We start from the raw sequence: 18,078 nt of genomic DNA on the forward strand, positions 1-18,078 counted from the left end.
CCATCCCCAAAAACAAATTTTTGGTTCGCGGATGTTACAGCACCGAAGGTCGAGCACGTCGAACCAATTTTTTAGTGTTTATTAATTGTTTTCTTTTTATTTTTCAACTCAAAAAATCTTATAACATCAGAAAAAATCTTGGTTACGTAAAATCTTAATTGTTTCACGTAAATATATGATAGAGATATTTTTCAACAATATTTCAAAACAATAATAAATCTTATAAAACGATTTTATTTTTTTATAACCCAATAGTTTTGAAATTATTTTAACATAATTCATTTATTGTTTCAGAAATCTTAGAAAACGATAATAAACTATTTAGAACAATTACAAAACTTAATTTTATTGATAAAACTAAGATTAAATATATGCATCTCTAAATTGTTTAATAATGATATATATATTTTAAAACTAAGATACAACATTGTATCATGTAGCCAAAACGTGTTGAATTCATATTATAAAACTAAGTAAATGTAACTATCTATACATTTCCATGTGCTAACTATCTAGAATGAAATATTCTTTAGTCAAGATATACTCATTATAGTTGCCTTTTTAATTGTTTTCTTTTATTTTCAACACATTACTTATATAATATATTAAGAATTGTTTAACTTTTAAACAATGAAGAGGCTTAAATCATGATTTCAACAGATTTTTTCCTTTGTTTGATTAAAAATTATCAAAATCATAACAAGGTATCAAAAGTATAGTGTTTCCAATTTTACATAAGTTAATGCTTTTTATTTTGAACCTAATCCGTATTAATAGAATTTATACAAAAAATAATTCAGAATACATTTATTCATAAATCAACTCAGAAAATTGAAATTTTATAATAAAGATATTTTAATCAATTAAAATTAAAAAACCTACTTTTGTCAATAGTATCAGTAAAACAATTATTCATAACATTAATATTAGATTATAACATATGATATTTGAATAACTAGAAATCCAATCTTTCTTACACATAATTTTAACCTTAATCTCAAATTTTTTACTAGAAAATCGTAAATAATAGTTATGATCAATCATAATATTATTTTGATCATTCGAAATAAAAATAAAAATAATTATCCACAGAAAACTGTTAAACCTCCACTATCTAAACAGTGCGGGTTACAATTTTTTTTTAGAAATGTTTTTACAATTGATGATCTAATTTTCAAAAAGATTTTGCTCATTCACAAATTAATTCAAAATTTGAGAGGATTTGATATATATAATTTAATATAATGAGGTGATTAATATATCGACTAAATTCTCTATCGTATGAGAGGTAATATATTGTCCTGTCACATTATTCAAAACTTATATATATTTTACGGGTTAACTTATTTGATACTTATAAATATTCAAAATTTATGATTTTGCACTGAGATCGAGTTTTAGTAACAAAAATATTTTGTTATACTTCATTCTACCTCCCACTCATATATATAATTTTCTTGCACTTTATTTAATTTTTTACGGTGACTCAATACCGCTACAAACTGTAAATCGGATCACAAGTAAATAAGGGTTTTCTTGATTCTACGAATTCTAAAAAAATTAAGCAATTATACCCAAAACCTAATAATGGTAAGTCATTAAGTTTATTTTACCTACTATAGTCTAAACAGAAGTGTGAAACTAAATAAATTAAATTTATAAATTATAAAATACGTAGAATAAATCAAATAAAGATAATACTATTATTTTGTAACTAATAAATCAAAATTTACATAAATATTTTTCCGCACTGTGCAGTGCTTGTATTTTTATGTTATCATCTAGCTAATTATGTACTATTGTATGCTTGTATTTCTTTTTATTCATCATGATCTGCTGCCTAATAAAAACCAAGTGAAAACGCATGGCTCCAAAAGATTTATTTATCTAGAAAGATCTTATTGGTTGATAAGGAAGGCAACTGAGAGAAAGAAAATGCATAGATTAAATAGAAATACTGTAGGGAACACCCATTCCTGTAACACCACACTTAGAGGTGGGCTTCAAAAGCTCATAATTAACTACACCAGCTCCCGCTCTATTCTTTAGAGAAAGGGTCACGTTTCTCTCATCTATCACTCCTTCTAGATATTGGAGCCTGCCTTTGAAACGTTCATAAGCAGCATAGATGATAGGTTCGTTGGCCCAAGATGCTTCTGGGTGTTCTCCGATGTACTCTTCATCAGGTGAATGAGCTGATAAAAGATCCAAAGTTCCCATCACTAACGTCGCTTGTTTCTGCGATGGGTATGTACTAAGCATCACTTTTTCTGGCGCCTCATAGAACTCCTTTAGCTCTTCATTTGTTGGTTGTTCCACAGGCATTTTTATCCTTGTTGTGGTTGGTCGGTTGGGAAAGTATCCTCCATATCCATACTGTCCAAAATTCACAGCTGCATGGTGACCTGAGGCGACCCACGCAATCGTCGTTACCACATTAATCAAGTCATCTTGTGTTTCGAGGACAGGCCACCAAGGTTCGTTTTTCTTGTCTTCGTGCCCTACGTTCCGCACTTCACTCCACCATCCTTGGAGTTCCTCGTCTGACATGATCAGTCCTGCATCTGGATAATAGTATTTCACATAGTCTGTCACCCATTCCTTAATTGCATCCCACAATATTAGACCGTCATTTGCAAATGGGTAGTCTGGTATCGTCAAGCGTACTCCATGTTTTGCAGTCTCATCTTCCTCAGCCATCCCCCTTATACCACAAATGTTTTATGTAAAAAGACTTTAACTAGCTTTGTAAAAAAAAAAAAAATTGCGTGGTGATGTATAAAATTTTTAAAATATATATAAAAAAAACCTTCTGATGAGATCGGCAGGTAAGCCTTCCATGTCAAACCTCCATAGTTTATCATAGACGTCTGAACTTAGCTCTATTGAATATTTCCCGGGCCAAAAACAAGTTTCAATGATTCCACCTGCATTGATAAGACTTTGGCGTGCACGAGCGTTGATCTCCATGGTGTAGCGGAAATGAGGATGCAAAAGCCTGTAGATGGGATGCATGGCACTTAGCTGTCTGTTTGCAGCTATTATGTATGGCTCCATACAGCAGTGAGTCCTCAACCTGTATATTTAACCATATCTTTACTAGTTAGTAGTTACTATGTCTTCACATGCATGTAATGTAATAAATTTTTTTTTTTAAATGTAAATAACGGAAAATATTATATCTATTCTCTTAATGAAAAACAGTATATATGAGAGGATCATCTATTTTGAAATAAAAGAGTGATTTTAATACCAATGGGAAATAAGCTGATGATAACCAGCATCATGAGAAGTAACATGAGTCTTAGCAAGACTCCATAGCCAGCATGAGGTAGCATCATAGCCTGGAGTGAAGACTTGCTTCCATTGAGGCTTGTTGATATTTTGTGGACAAGTCAACTCAATGGCAACAGGCCTCAATGTGCTATCATCGCTGAGGAAGAATAGTGTTCGAGAAGCATATAAGGTGGTATTATTTAACTCTCTCACTTTGTTCACATACGGTAGAAGCAAATCGTGATAATCCAGCGTAAACAGTCTCTTATTCTTTAAAGCCTGTATGCATTACATGATACATTTGATGATTCGTTCAAGAAATTTTCCATATACACAGTAACATGTTAATAATCTTACCTCATCAAAAGACATGATTCCTTTAAGTTCTCTTTCCACGACATCCGAAGTAATGAGTGAGGTGGGATCACCATAAATGGCTGGGTCTAGTTTGCTTTTCAACGGCCACTCCTGGATTACAAAGATCATCTAATGGTTAGATCTACTTTTTACTCTAAATAGATTGGAAGTTTGCGTTATTGGAACAACCGTGTACTTTAAAATTTTTAAAATTAAAATCATTTACTTTTAGGAAAAAATTCCAAAAAAATACAACTAATTTTTATTTGAACATTTAATACCTAATATTTCTTTATTGGAATGAAAATACATAAAATATTAAATTGGTGCCAAATAAAACATTATCTTTAAATTGTTGGTAGATTCCAACCCGGGAACAGCCATTACGGACCGGCGTTGTATTTAAATCACACATGGTTAATTAGATATATACAGCCTGTTTACATTATCTTCTTGAGATATTGTCTTAGTCTAACTGTAATGTCTGAGTTTCACAACTATCTGAATCCGGATTCAACTCCTCCTATCCTCCTCCATTTTTTTGGATTTCATATCTACAACAACTAGGGACAATCGCGGTGGTGGACTTAACCGAGAAGGATGGCGGCTCTGGTCGTAGTAGTTTTTCAACATAGGAGGAGCATTGTGTTAAGCAATGAGGAGGTAGAAGAAGGAGATGGCGAATGGAGGAAAAAAAAACTAAATGAAGAGATGGAAGGACTCCAACCTTGGTTTAGTCGTTAAAAAGACAACACATTGCCAGTAGACTAAGTCCATACATTCTAGAAATAATGTAAATAGTTTATATATATCTATTTAACTAGGTGTGATTGATATCTACCACTGGCTAGTAAATGATATCTACGTTCTGTTCAGTCCCGTGTACTTTTATTCCGATTTAATATTTCATGTATTTTTATTCCAACCATAAAGTATTAGGTATTAAACATGCAAACAAAAATTAACTGGATTTTTTTTGGGAATTTTCCTTTTACTTTTATGTTTTTTTTTTGTCGAAAATTTGGAAATATTCAATCAAATTACTAATATTATTAAATAAATGTGGAATAGAAATAAAACTTCATTAGAATACATAAATAGAAAAGTGAATAACTAGTACTTCACTTTGTAATCAGCATCACTAATATATTATCACACAAATGATTTATTTTTGGTAGCTATTATCCCACAAATGATTAAATGATCAATTTTGTACTCTAAAAACAGAGAAATGAATAGTTCTATTTCACTCTAATTTTAGATATGGCTATTGCTTTAATGGAACAAGCGGAACAGAACTTATTAGTTAAAGACGTATGTAGCTTACTTGAACTAGCTGAATGCTATAGGGATTAAGGCCTGCAAGTGTCTGGCGAGCAAACTCATCGTCTCGTAACCATGAAAACCTATCATCTGAATCAATATTGGAAAGTGAGTTACATTGTAGGCTAGAGAGTATATATATAGTTGGAATAATATAATGGATCGCGACTAAAAAGGGTAGGTACTCTTAATGAGAACTGGGGCATCAAACTGGGGAATATCATCGCTAGCTTCAATACAAGCTCTGATGAGTCTCGGGAGATATTGTAAAAAGTCAGCATCCTTAGGAATATCGATGCTTTCTTCAAAAAGATTTTCAATGGCCTTGAAGTGTGGAAAAGGCAAATGGGGATAAGACAGAGACTCTAGCTGTGGGAGCACGGAGGGAAGAGCTGCCAAGATGGCACTGGCTGTGAATGAAGTGCCCTTAGCTATAGAGAACTCCTCGTCTCTCGGTACATAGAAATTAACCCCGTCGCGGTAGCGTTGCTCTGAGGAGGGGTCAGAATCGCAACGTTTGCGACCAGTTTTGCAACGCCTTGGATACGGATGTGATAGGCTTCCAATTACCGGACGAGCAAGTTCAGGATAATTGTCAGGGTCTCCCAAATCGTTGTACGTGTCATAGTCGTAAACACGCTCATGCATGGTAAATTCACCAACTTGCTCGCGATTCTTTCCTTGTAAGGTATCTAGCTCCTCTTTTCGAAACCGTTTAAGAGGCTCCGGGGTTTGGTAAGGCAAGTAGGATTTGTTGGAGAAGAATATCCGCATGGCTGGATCAACGGACTTCGGGGCCACCCATGAGTTACATGTAAACGTAACGAACCCGTCTGGTAACTCAAGCTCCATATCCGTGAGGAATATCTCTTTATGGTATTGATTTTGAACCCTAATAGCCCCCACGGTTCCAAAGTCTTCAGGCACCTCAAATACGCACTCGTACTTCTCATAAGGGACTTTAGACCATACACGTTGTGCGTAGTCTTTTACCGGATCCTTCTCCATCCCTGTCACTGACATATGTATACTTGGATAACATTATTTATTCATAGATATCCTCTAGATGTGCTACCTAGCTCCTTATTTTCAAAAATTAATGTATGATTATTCATGTGCTAACGCATCTTGTAATGTTACTAACAAAAATAATTCATGTCTCTAGTACTGGTTGAGAAGCACATGCGTAGGCGAACTTTTTTTTTTAAGGCCTCTAGTTCTGTCACAAATGCTTATAATATCCATTTACTTTAAACTTAAATTTAAAATAAAACCAGTTAACGGAAGGAAAAAAAAAAACTATGTACTCACGCGGGTCCATCTCGGTGCTAAAAAGCTCGACAAGTAGAGATCTGTCACCGATATCAGGCTGATCAGCTACGCCATGCAGCAACGATTCTTGGGCAGATATAAATCCCTTTACTTTGATTTTCGTAACGGACTTTTTCACTATTTCACCAATCTTTTCAATATTAAATCGTGAGGCAGTGACCTTCCATCGTCCTCTGAGGTTTGGACGAGGAAGCTTGTCTCGACGTCCTGAGGAGATGGGGTTGATGAGTGCAGGTGGTTCAGGGAACAGAGGACTGAGACTCTTTGCTACGTTCAAGGGCAGAAAACTCGAGGACGACTCTCTACAAAACATTTTTTTTTTATCTCTTCTATATTGCTTGCATACCTCTTTATCTCCACTGCATCTATTTATACCAGTTTGAAAAATATATTTTTAATACAGCTGTATTTGATAAAACAGACACGAGTATATGTTTTGATAAATGAATACACAACGTTTCAAAAACTTGAAGAGAATGGTACTGTGCTACATTAATGTAGCGTAGGACATTAATGTGACACAGAGGTCCACCGGGTGAAAGTGATGGACTTCTATTGCAATCTTAAACAGTATCTAAAACAAGGCAAACAAGATCAACAAATATCTCTAAAACTTATGCTGTTAAGCTTGTTGTCAAACCTTTTTTTTTGTGTGTGAATATAATTTTACATTCATAAACAGAAAAAGAAAAAAGAACAAGGTAAATAGTAGTAAACATCGCCAAGAATGCAGCTCTTTACCATCTTTATGAATTTGCAATTATAAACTTTTTTGGAGGAACCATTAGGTTTTGGTTCTACTAAAAATAAAACCAAAATAAAATGTGTAGGTACAGTCGCTGAGGGTAGAGCCAAACATTACCAATATTCTTAATTATGCAAAGTGGCAGATTTACTTTGAGAAGTGAACGATTGGTACATTCCCAAACAATAATGCTAGCATTTAGAGCATCTCCAACCCATCTCTACTTTTTAATATACCATACATGTTTATATATAAATGTTGGCAATTATCTCCAATCTACATAATATTTATAGAGAATCCAAGATAACTAATAAATGGTTACACTTATGCATATTAACTAAATTTTGACCCACAAGTACACCGCATAATAAGTTATTTGTTAACAAAATTAACTTTTGTTTGTTAATTTTATCTGCTTTGTTTAATTATATTTTTATTGTTAATTCTATAATTTAACCCATGGTATACTGTATAACAATTTATTTTTATATAATATTAATTTCTTCAACTTAATTAGATACGTCTATTACTCTAATATTGATATTGTTAACAAAATAATGAAATATATTTTTTTCCGTGTAGCATCGAATTTATACTATTTAAAATTTATATGAATATTAACCCAACTCCATCCTTCACATACCCCGTCTCGTGATATTTTAACTCGCGGTACATCGCATGATAAATTTCGTAATGTTTTATAAAGTTTCACTTTTATAATAATTAAACTTTATGTTTAATGTTTTGTAAAGTTTATATTTTTTTAAAAGTTGACATATTTATAATATTTAAACTTTATTTTAAATGTTTTGTATTTAAACTTTATCTTAAATCTTTTGTAAATTTATAATTTTTTAATATTCAAATATTTCTAATATTTAAATTTCTCATAAACTATAATATTTACAATATTTTTTAATTTTAAATATTTATAATAATTTGAAATTTCTAAAATTTTTATATTCTTTAAAATAAAAAGTACTCGAAAAAGCCGAATAAGTTTTTTAAAATTTGAATCCCTATTAAATCAAGCTTCTTATTTATCTGTTCTCGAAATCATTTTGGTCTTTCTTTTATATCATGACTTTAAATGTTTGCCCATATTTTTTAGGCGATGTGAGACATTATATAAATATTTTGTTTATTCATCGGTTGGATAATATATATCTGTCTAAAAAAGTTAAATTACTTCATATGCAGAAAAATCATAAATTTTATCAACTAAATATATTCTATAATAATTCAAAATAATTTAAATATAAAATCAAATAAAAGTGAAAATAGAATCACATATTTATGTTTTAATTAGATTGAGAGGTTTCCTTATCTTTTAAATATCATCTATAATTGATTTTAGAATTTTTGTAAGTATATATTAAATGCCAATAGCATGATCTTACAAAAAGGTTGAAACTCCGAAGTTTTTTTTTCTCAAATGTATATATAGATTCATGTATGTGTGCGGACAGTGTAAAATTATTATGCATATTAATTCATGGTTGATCTGAAGGCAAGATTACATACGTAGATAATCTAATCAGCAACTTTTTGTTTGAATGGTTAATGTTATAAATTTACATCTACTATTTTTCTCTTAATAATTTATATTTGTTCATAATTAATAGACTTGAAGTGAAGTGATCTTAGTGCAGTGGCAGGAGGTAAGTCCATTTGTAGAAGGCACCATCACCTTCGGGATTGAGTCATGGCTCCTACAAATGTAGGAATTTGGCTAATGGACCAATCAGCTGTGGCCTAATGGTTGAAAAAAGAAAAATTAATAGACTTTTTTTTTTTTCTTTTGATAAAGAGAAAAATTAATAGACTTGAATTAAGTTTATGAGATTACGATGATATTTCTTTTCAAAAATACAATTTTCTTAAAACAGTAATTTGGGGATAATCAACCCAAACCAAATCGAGATAGGAAAAAAATGAAAACGAAAAAGAAATGACAAAAAAAATGAGAGAGTTGGATAATTGTTGATTTGATTAATGATCAGCAAACATCTTTGTTCGTTGGTCAAGAAGAATCTTGAAGTATTTACTTACAAAAAAGAAAAAACACAACTCTCAAAAAGGTTTTATTATATTTTATTTTATTAGATACAATCTTCAGGTGGCTTTAGTTTAACAACGAATAAGATAAAGGCCGAGAAGATCCCGTCCCGGAGCTGATGAGGAGGACCAAGGGCACTTGCAATTGTTTAAAAAAATTAGATTAGTATTATTTTTGCATAAATTTTTAATTATGCGGCTGTTAAAATTTTAGATACACATTTTGGTTGTATATAATATTAAAATATATTTGATTAGGGTCCCCAAAATGTGCAAGTTTAAAATTTATTGAAAAAAATAAATCCTAAACCTTAAATAATTTTTTTAAAATATAAATATATGAATATTTTTAGTTAGAAAAAAATTATATTTGTATTAACCATCATACGCTTAGTTATATTTATATATTTTAATATATATAACAATTATTACAATAATTTAAAGGTAAATTATATCCCAAAAAAACTTTTGTCAAATATTTATCATTACGAATATTATTATTATCAAATTTGAAAAACATTTCACAACTTATTCATAAAATATTTTACAGGCAAAAAATTCATCAAAGAAACATCTCATTAGTAACCACGTACAATTTTATTCTATGTTTTACTATTAAAAATATGTCCATTACTCATCTCATTAGTAACCATGTACACCCAAAATTATTTTATTGTTAAAGTATGCTTTTTATCACCGCTTACAAAATATCTTATGAACAAATTAAACATATTTTATGTTGTTCCAAAGATATTTTGGATGAACAACTGGTGAAAATTATTTACTCGATTAAAATGATTTTATGACCAACCCAATAAAACTTGAGAAATTTAAAGAAAGTTAATATAACATCATGAAAACAAAAATTTAAAAATTATAATCATGATGGTATATATAAGTTTTAGATAATTCAGATATACAAAATAGAATCTTTACAGAACCCAAACATGACATATGTCATAATCACGTTAAACATCGACGACATATTTACTCCTCAGAAATATTGCATTGTACCAAAACTACTTAAAACTATTACCTCATATATTCTCGAATCATAAATTCTCAACTTATTTCTACCGAGAACAAAAGTTCTCATATATTTCTCCACATATCTGGGTTTAAACGGTTTACGAACCAGTTGCGATAGAAAACCACATAAATCTTGTTTAAAACCAATTTTTAAACGGTTTACCGTTCCAACTTCCCAAATTTGAAAATCGCTTCTCAATTACTCGATCAAACAGCTCTGAAATCAGTATGAGAATCACCAACATTATTCAGAAGAGAAAACTTTAGATTTTGACCAGCAACATCAACCACCGACTAATTTTTCAAACTAATAATCTCACTAACTGTAGAATCACTTTTGGAACCTCCATCAATGTCACCATCCTCGATTAAATTAGCAGGCTTTATATACTTTTATTCTATTTTATTACATCTTATAGTTTTCATAGAAGAACCTGCACAAATGATCAGCAAAATTATATAGAAAACAAAAATCAAAAGTCAAAATTTTTGATATAAATATGTAAATTTATGTAAATATAACGTTATTTTTTTAATTAGCTATCCTATTACGTTTCAAAAATAATAATTCTTTTGACATAATTTATATTATTCTTTTTAAAACTTTTATTCACTATGTATTGATTAGTAATAATATACATGCTTAATAATTTTTTTGTTGTTTATACATCTCAAAATCTAACTGAGAAAACACGTATAATATAATTAGCGTACAAAGAAAAATAGATTAGTTTTTTTAATTTTCTTTTTTGATTTAGGAATTTTTCTTTTAGATATAGACTTGTAAATTTTATGTAGATTTAATGTTATTTTCTGATTAGCTGTTTTGAAAAATAATAACTTTTTGACACGTGTTAACATCTCATCATTATACTTGACATGTATCATGATCCTGTTAATAACTAACTTTGAAAATCCAATTTTATATTATAAGATACCATTATCATATGAATTGAAGAGAAGTTGATATAATATATACCCAGAATCTAATGATTACTTGCCATTGACCCAGAATATGGATGTAAGTAAGACTGGAAAAAAAACAGAGGTCAATGAAAGGCTGAATTGTTTGTGGCTGAAGACCAAACCTATGGTTTTTCCTTCGATAAAAATCTACGGGGCTCAGTGTTATAGTTGGTTTGGTTCGGATGGGTTTTTGCTTTTCATTTATTTTTGAACAAAGATGAAGAAAAACCAATATGATGGTTATAGACACATGGTGGTTGTATCGGTGACCTGTGACACTTCCTCAAAGCAAATTTAGAATGGTAGTCTACTTTATTATTATCGTACAAATACAATATAAAAACTGAATTTTGTTTATATTTTCTTTGTTAACAAGCCCATATTTTATTAATAAAACAAAATTTTATCATTTTTGTTAGTTTGAATTTTTTTTATCAAATGCTTTAACTAACAAAAAAATAGTTTTTTAAAAAATAATATTTTTAAAATAATTTAATATTATTACCCACTGATGAGAACCACAAAACTTAAGGATATAAGTTTTCTCATAAACAACATGTTCTAAAACACGACCGAGTAAAATCCAAAAAATAAACGGTGTTGTGGATGTCAACTTACTGAAAAGTTTCAATTTTAATATATATGAATTTGTCTTTACGGAAGGATATTTTCTTTATATCAAATTCGTGGTCATTAGTAATTGCGTATACAACATTCTAATCTTAACAAGGGATTAATAATTCGTATTCATAATTTATAATTGCTTGAGATTGCCAGGGGGAGTCCAAAATAAACACAATTATCTAAATTGTACGGGAGGATATAAACTTCGTTGATGACTTTACGACCGGATATAAATAATGTTGATGATTTAATAGCTGGGTATAATAAGATATCTGACAGTAGGTGAAGAAGCGTCAACAAGTGGAAGCTTCCAGTTGCATGCATGAAAAGTTATATGAAGGGTCAGCTCGAGTCATTGTTATAAGTGTGGAAGGATCAGAGAAATAAATGTGGAAGAAGTTTCGACAAGTGGAAGCTTCAAGGTTGCGTGCATGCAACAAATATAATACCTATCATATAACTTTTTCAGTTTTTCTCTATATAACCTATCATATAACCTATCAGGTTCCAGCCTCAGCCTTCCCAAGCAGATCAATCAGGCAAGCATATATTGAGAACACCGAGAAGTCATAATGTAGTTTGGTTGACCCTTCCAGCCTCAGCCTTCCCAAGCAGATCAATCAGGTAAGCATATTATATATATTGTTTCCTAGATAAAACATAAAGAGAACACCGGGAAGTCATAATGTAGTTTGGTTTTGTCGACCCAGTTGAATTCGTAGCCTCAAAAAACTTCATTGCCTCCTGGCTATAACAATTAGAACGTATTGTTAAGTTTTATTATAAAGTTACGGTTGTTATTTGGTATCATAATCGAAATTAATATCTATAACTATTTTTAAATATAGTCAACAAAATTTTTTTTTATCTATAATCAACAACAACAAATTTTGTTTTATCTATGAAAAAAAGAGAGTAAAATTCAAGTTATTATTCTATCAAATATGTCAAGAGTGTACGGATAATTTACAAACTCATACCCTTAAAACAGCCAATTCATTATCACGAATCCGCTTAAAACGAGGTTTCCGCAAAGAATTCTAATTCTCAATTTCTTAGGATTTTACAAAAATACTTTAATTCTTTCCTAATTTCATATCCGTAATTAGTTTTTGGTACATTTAAAATTTCCGCTGAAACTTATCTACAACACACACTCGAGAATACAATTTAAACTCCACGATCTTTAACCGTCTACCACGGTTTGATACATGCATAACATATTATAACCCCTACATGTGAAACCAGAGTAGTTCTTATGTATAACATATACTCATTTAATTATTGTTTAGTAATTTTTTTCCTACAAAAATTGATAGAAACTTTAGTCAAAGTTATTTTATTAGTTCACATAATTAGAAAAGACTATGAAGATGACACTAGAAACTTCCGTATCAACAGAAGAGAGGCTGTCACATGCATATACAATTTTCCATGATTTTTACCCATATATATTCTAGTTTTTTTTTTCATTTTGAATTTAAAATTTAATAGGTTTAATTAATATAACCATTATTTTTTAGATTTATTTTCATATTTTTATCTTTTGGTGTAATAATTAATTTTAATGATAAATTAACTTTGACTAAAATGAACTTAGTTGATTAACATCCAGTCTAAAATTAACGTTTGATTTTACATCAGTTTTTGGCTTTAGATTCTGTAAAACCCATTTTTAAGCCATTCATGATTATGAAAAAAATAGATTTCCTAGAATTTAGAAAAACCAGATTTTAGAAGATTTTAGCATTTTGTTCATAAAATCTAAAAACCACATTTTGTGGGTTTCCAGCGTAACTCTTTTTTTTTTTTTTTTTAATTTCCTTAAATTCTAAAACAAAAGAAAAGATTTTTTTTGTGCAACGTATGTTTTTTTCCTGCATCATTGTATTTTTTTATTTTTTAAAAAACATATAATCATTATTTTATTATTTTAAAAATAATTATTATACATAAAAACCAAAAACTAATCAAGTCATAAACTAAAATCTACACTAAAAATAAAAAAACTAAAAAAAATCAAAAACCAAAATCCAAAAGCTAAAAACCAAAATCTAAAAACAAAAATCTAAAAACCAGCAGCCATTCATGGCCTTTGTATCTGGTTTTAGTTAAATTTCATATTAATGCACATATAAATTCATTGAATTTTAATGCTTATTTACAAATGTAATCTATTTCTGAGAAGGATGCTTTTTTTTTTGTGTGTGTGTTTTTCCTCATATAATTTAACTTTTTAATTTTTCTTTATAACAGTTATTTCTATTAGAATATTTATTTTAAGGTCTATATATACAATTTTATTGTGATATAAAAAAAATTTATATCATAAACCTTGTCCGTAAAAATTTATATCATAAACCTTGTCCGTAAAAAATTTATATCATAAACCTTGTCCGTAAAAAATTTATATCATAAACCTTGTCCGTAAAAAAAGTATAATGCAACCGGAGAAACTTCCGCAAGACCTAGATGAAGAGATACTCTCTCTCATTCCCCCAAAACCTATCGGTCGATTCAAATCCGTTTGCAAACGATGGAACGCTCTTTTGAGCTAGCGACAAGAAGTTCATTAAGAAAAGAAACATTTGGCTCGTGCCCGTCCACACTTTGTCTTGCTTTCTGAATCCAAGTTTTGTTCGGTCGAAGTTAATCTTGACGGTCCGTCTATAAAAGTGCATAACATACCCTCCGATATTCCCGGTTTCGAACATCAAAACTCCCTTAACAACCTAAGTATTTTATCCAAAGCTTTGATTTTTCGATTGAGAGTCTCAAACCTTATTGTACCTTACCTGGTAAAAATTATATACGCGATACTGTAATTCTTGCGGTTGTTAAGGGAGATCGGTTTTGGATTTTAGAGCAAGACTGTGAGACAAGGAATATGGAGATTTGGGTGACAAAAAAAAAAATTAAAAATGGGGATGGGAGGGTGTGGAGTGGATGAAGTTCATGAATGTGTCAGTTCCTACATGGTGGAGTTTAATAGTGTATGGTTATAAACCAAGTTATTACATCGACGAGAAAAGTCACAGTCTTGTGTTGTGTAGCCTTAATGAGAAGCTTAACACTTGCATCTATATTGCAAAGGGAGATAAGTTCCATGAAATTGAAATAAAGGACTTGGTTAAATATGAAACTCGTCATCATACATCATATATTCCAAGTTTGGTCCCAGTTCCTAACGATGATGCTAACCAACATGTCGGGTCATACTTTGCATTCCCCAAGGGAACAGAAGCCAACGATGGAGCTGGAGGAAACGAGTGGGACGATGGCTTCTTAATTCGACAGTGTGAAGAAAACAAGTGTAGGAAGAAGTCATTTGGGCGTAGTATTCGTCAGATGTGAGTACTCGAACAACAAAGTTGTTGTAGCCGGAGCTGCTCATGGAGATGATGCTACCTACACTCAAGACTACGATGTTAGCATTTTTTTTTTTTTTTTTTGTTATTATTATTTTTTAACTTGAAATTTGGACCATATATATAGTCTCTCTTTGGCACTAGACCGACGTAAGCAAAGACACAATGAAACCAACTCGATCCAATTGCTAATCACTAGACTACTATAATATTCTTTATTATTTCAACTCACAGACTAGATTTTATTATACGGCTTCTTTTGTATAGCTTCTGATCGATGACGAAAACTACATTAGAGCCGTCGAGGGGACCTACACCGAGAGCCACATTACCTCCCTCAAGTTCTGTTTGCGCAAGTTAGATACATCGCGCCAGTATGGAAGTCGAAATGGAACACTTTTCGTTCTCGGAGGAGGAGAAAGCTCGAAGATCATCGGGTTTTACGGGAAAAACTCTGATGTCCATGACCTCACCACTCTCGGTGTCCACCTTTCGGTTTTCACATCTCCACCTCCGTCAAAATTTTACCAATGAAGGTAAGAAAATTTTAAATAATGCACACAAATTAATTAAGAACCTTTTTTTCTTTCTTATCAGTGTCTATTATAATTTATATTTTATAATAATTATTTGGGCGTTTTACAAAGGTAGTATCATGTGTAGTGTATTTCTGGAGTTAATATATATATATATATATATATATATATATGTGTATATTTAGTTTCTATTTGATCAAATGTAGTCAGGATATGTTCATGAATGATGAATTCGTAAAATAACACACGTTTTCATGTAGTTTATTTTCTTCGGTTTGTGTTTATTCTTTCTTAGAAATTTTATGCCAGATTATATAGTGCGACAAAAGAGGTTACGTGTATATAAAGGCAGCGGTGTTTTAGAGTATGCATAAGAGGATGATGTATATACATGAGATGGTTTCGAGCTCATCTTATAAGAATGTATCTGTTTATCACTTTTGTTACTGTAGCTTTGAGCCTTTGTGCTTTTCAAGTCAGTAGATGCCTTGTCAGTCTGAATGTACGTATATAATACCAAATGAAGGAAAGACAAAATTAATATTAATGCTATTGTTAAAGAAAAACTCGATCAATTAATGGACAATTGTTAATTATTCATCCATGAATATATGGTTATTGTCTATTCATCCTTGTAATATATATCTACTGTACGTATAGAGGTAGGAGCATTGCTACGATATGATCCGTAAACGTAACCCGGAAATAATCTCTCGTCAAAGTCTTCAATTTACTACTAAAATTCACTATATATCATTTATGTGATATTATAGATCTCTTTAGTGAATTTTATTTGATATTATAAACTCAAGCCAGTGGTCTTGAATGTAGGTTGGCTTTAGTAGTGAATTTTCTTATTTATTCTTTACAGTTGTAATCTAAGTGACTTTTTTTTTTGTCAACCATTGGGCTACAATTGGCTGGTCCATTAGCCAAATTCCTACATTCGTAGGAGCCGGGACTCGATCCCAGATGTGATGGTGCTTTCTACAAATGGACTTACCTCTTGCCACTGCACTAAGGTTACTTCACTAATCTAAGTGACTTATGAGCAAGGTTTACATGTTTCATAACTAATTAATTAGATTAATAAAATCGCATTATTAATCAAAGTAATTTAATGGGATTTGATATTGTCACTAAAGTAAAGTTTGGTAGAAAAAAACAAAATTCTTGAGATAATTATCTAGAAAAAAGGTTACAGGAAGAAGAAAGAGGCTATGAACATGTAATTAGTTTGTGATTAGTTTGTGAGTATGTGTAAAGTGTAATGGGATCTGATATTGCGTGTAATCAGTGTCGTGCTTAGGTTCATATAGGCTTAGAGCGAATAAAAAAAATGTTATTTGTTATTAAGAAATGTTAAAAATGATATGTATACTAGATGATTACTTCATACGATAGGTAGATGATATGTATTTTTAATTGTGTATATATTTATATTATTTTGTGACTATGATAATCTATATATATAAAGTTAACTTTGCTCACTCCTCCTTCCTCCACATCAACATCCACCTATTCAATTCTTTTTTTATAAAAAATACTATTTTTAATATTCATTCATTGTATATTTATTACTTATAATTAATAACAGTAAAAAATAAATTAAAACGAATTAAATATAATTAATTAAATTTTAAAATAGTATAAACAATAATATTATTTTTTAATAAATAATAAAAATAATAACTATCTAAAAATAAAGTAGGTAAAATAAACGAAAATTTTAAATAGTAAAAATAATACTATAAATTTGTTTTAATAATAATGTTATTATTAAAATTATAACCAAAAAATGATTATATTCCAAAATTTAGAATGGGTTAGTGAGTTTTAGAATGTAAGTAAAATTTTAATGGATGGTGGAGTAAAAAAACAAGTTATGTAATTGTATTTATAAAAATCTAAACACGAAAATAAAATTGAAATGAAACATTAGTTTCTAAGAAACTTATATCATAAAGATTGATTATTAAATTTTACTTATAAGAAAGAAAATATTAATTACTTAACTTAACTTAACTTAACTTAAAAGTTTTGATCTAAAACAAAGACACTGTAAGGGGCATATTTGTTTTTGGGAAAACTATGAAAAAGAATTTTGAAAAAATAATCTATCTAAAAAACAAAATCAATGGTCATGAAATATAAAAAAAATTATATTGAAGCCGTTATAAAAAGTGGCATGTGATTTGTGTAGCATATCTTATAAAGTATACTAGGGATGAGAACCCGCGCGTTGCGCGGGCTTGCATGCTAATCAGTTTTAATTTTATTTTTATGTCGACTCAGAGGTATATTTCATTAATTAAAAATCTACATATATACTATTCTATAAAATTATTATAATTAACATTTTATTTTTTGAATCTAGTGTTTTTGCACTCTTATCACATGAGCTTAGTTGGCACTGATTGTGAAACCCCCGCTTGAAATTATAAATTAGGGGTTAAAAAATATA

General features: G+C 30.1%; 1 protein-coding gene and 1 long non-coding RNA gene across 2 annotated transcripts; one reads left to right on the forward strand and one right to left on the reverse strand.

Annotated features, from left to right (window-relative positions):
* On the reverse strand, positions 1,866–6,619 carry LOC104710269 (lipoxygenase 2, chloroplastic-like). Its single transcript, XM_010426849.1, has 7 exons — positions 6,268–6,619; positions 5,142–5,972; positions 4,961–5,046; positions 3,634–3,744; positions 3,254–3,555; positions 2,810–3,076; positions 1,866–2,704 (listed from the first exon to the last, which is right to left on the reverse strand). Exons 1-7 carry the CDS (start codon positions 6,599–6,601, stop codon positions 1,945–1,947), a joined length of 2,691 nt encoding a protein of 896 aa, XP_010425151.1. The 5' UTR covers positions 6,602–6,619; the 3' UTR covers positions 1,866–1,944.
* Positions 12,095–16,140, forward strand: LOC104710270. Its single transcript, XR_754957.2, has 5 exons — positions 12,095–12,132; positions 12,215–12,334; positions 14,945–15,137; positions 15,346–15,614; positions 15,924–16,140. It is a non-coding gene; the product is annotated as an uncharacterized LOC104710270 (long non-coding RNA).

This window comes from Camelina sativa, chromosome 9 (assembly GCF_000633955.1).
Source record: "Camelina sativa cultivar DH55 chromosome 9, Cs, whole genome shotgun sequence".
Classification (NCBI taxonomy): domain Eukaryota; kingdom Viridiplantae; phylum Streptophyta; class Magnoliopsida; order Brassicales; family Brassicaceae; genus Camelina; species Camelina sativa.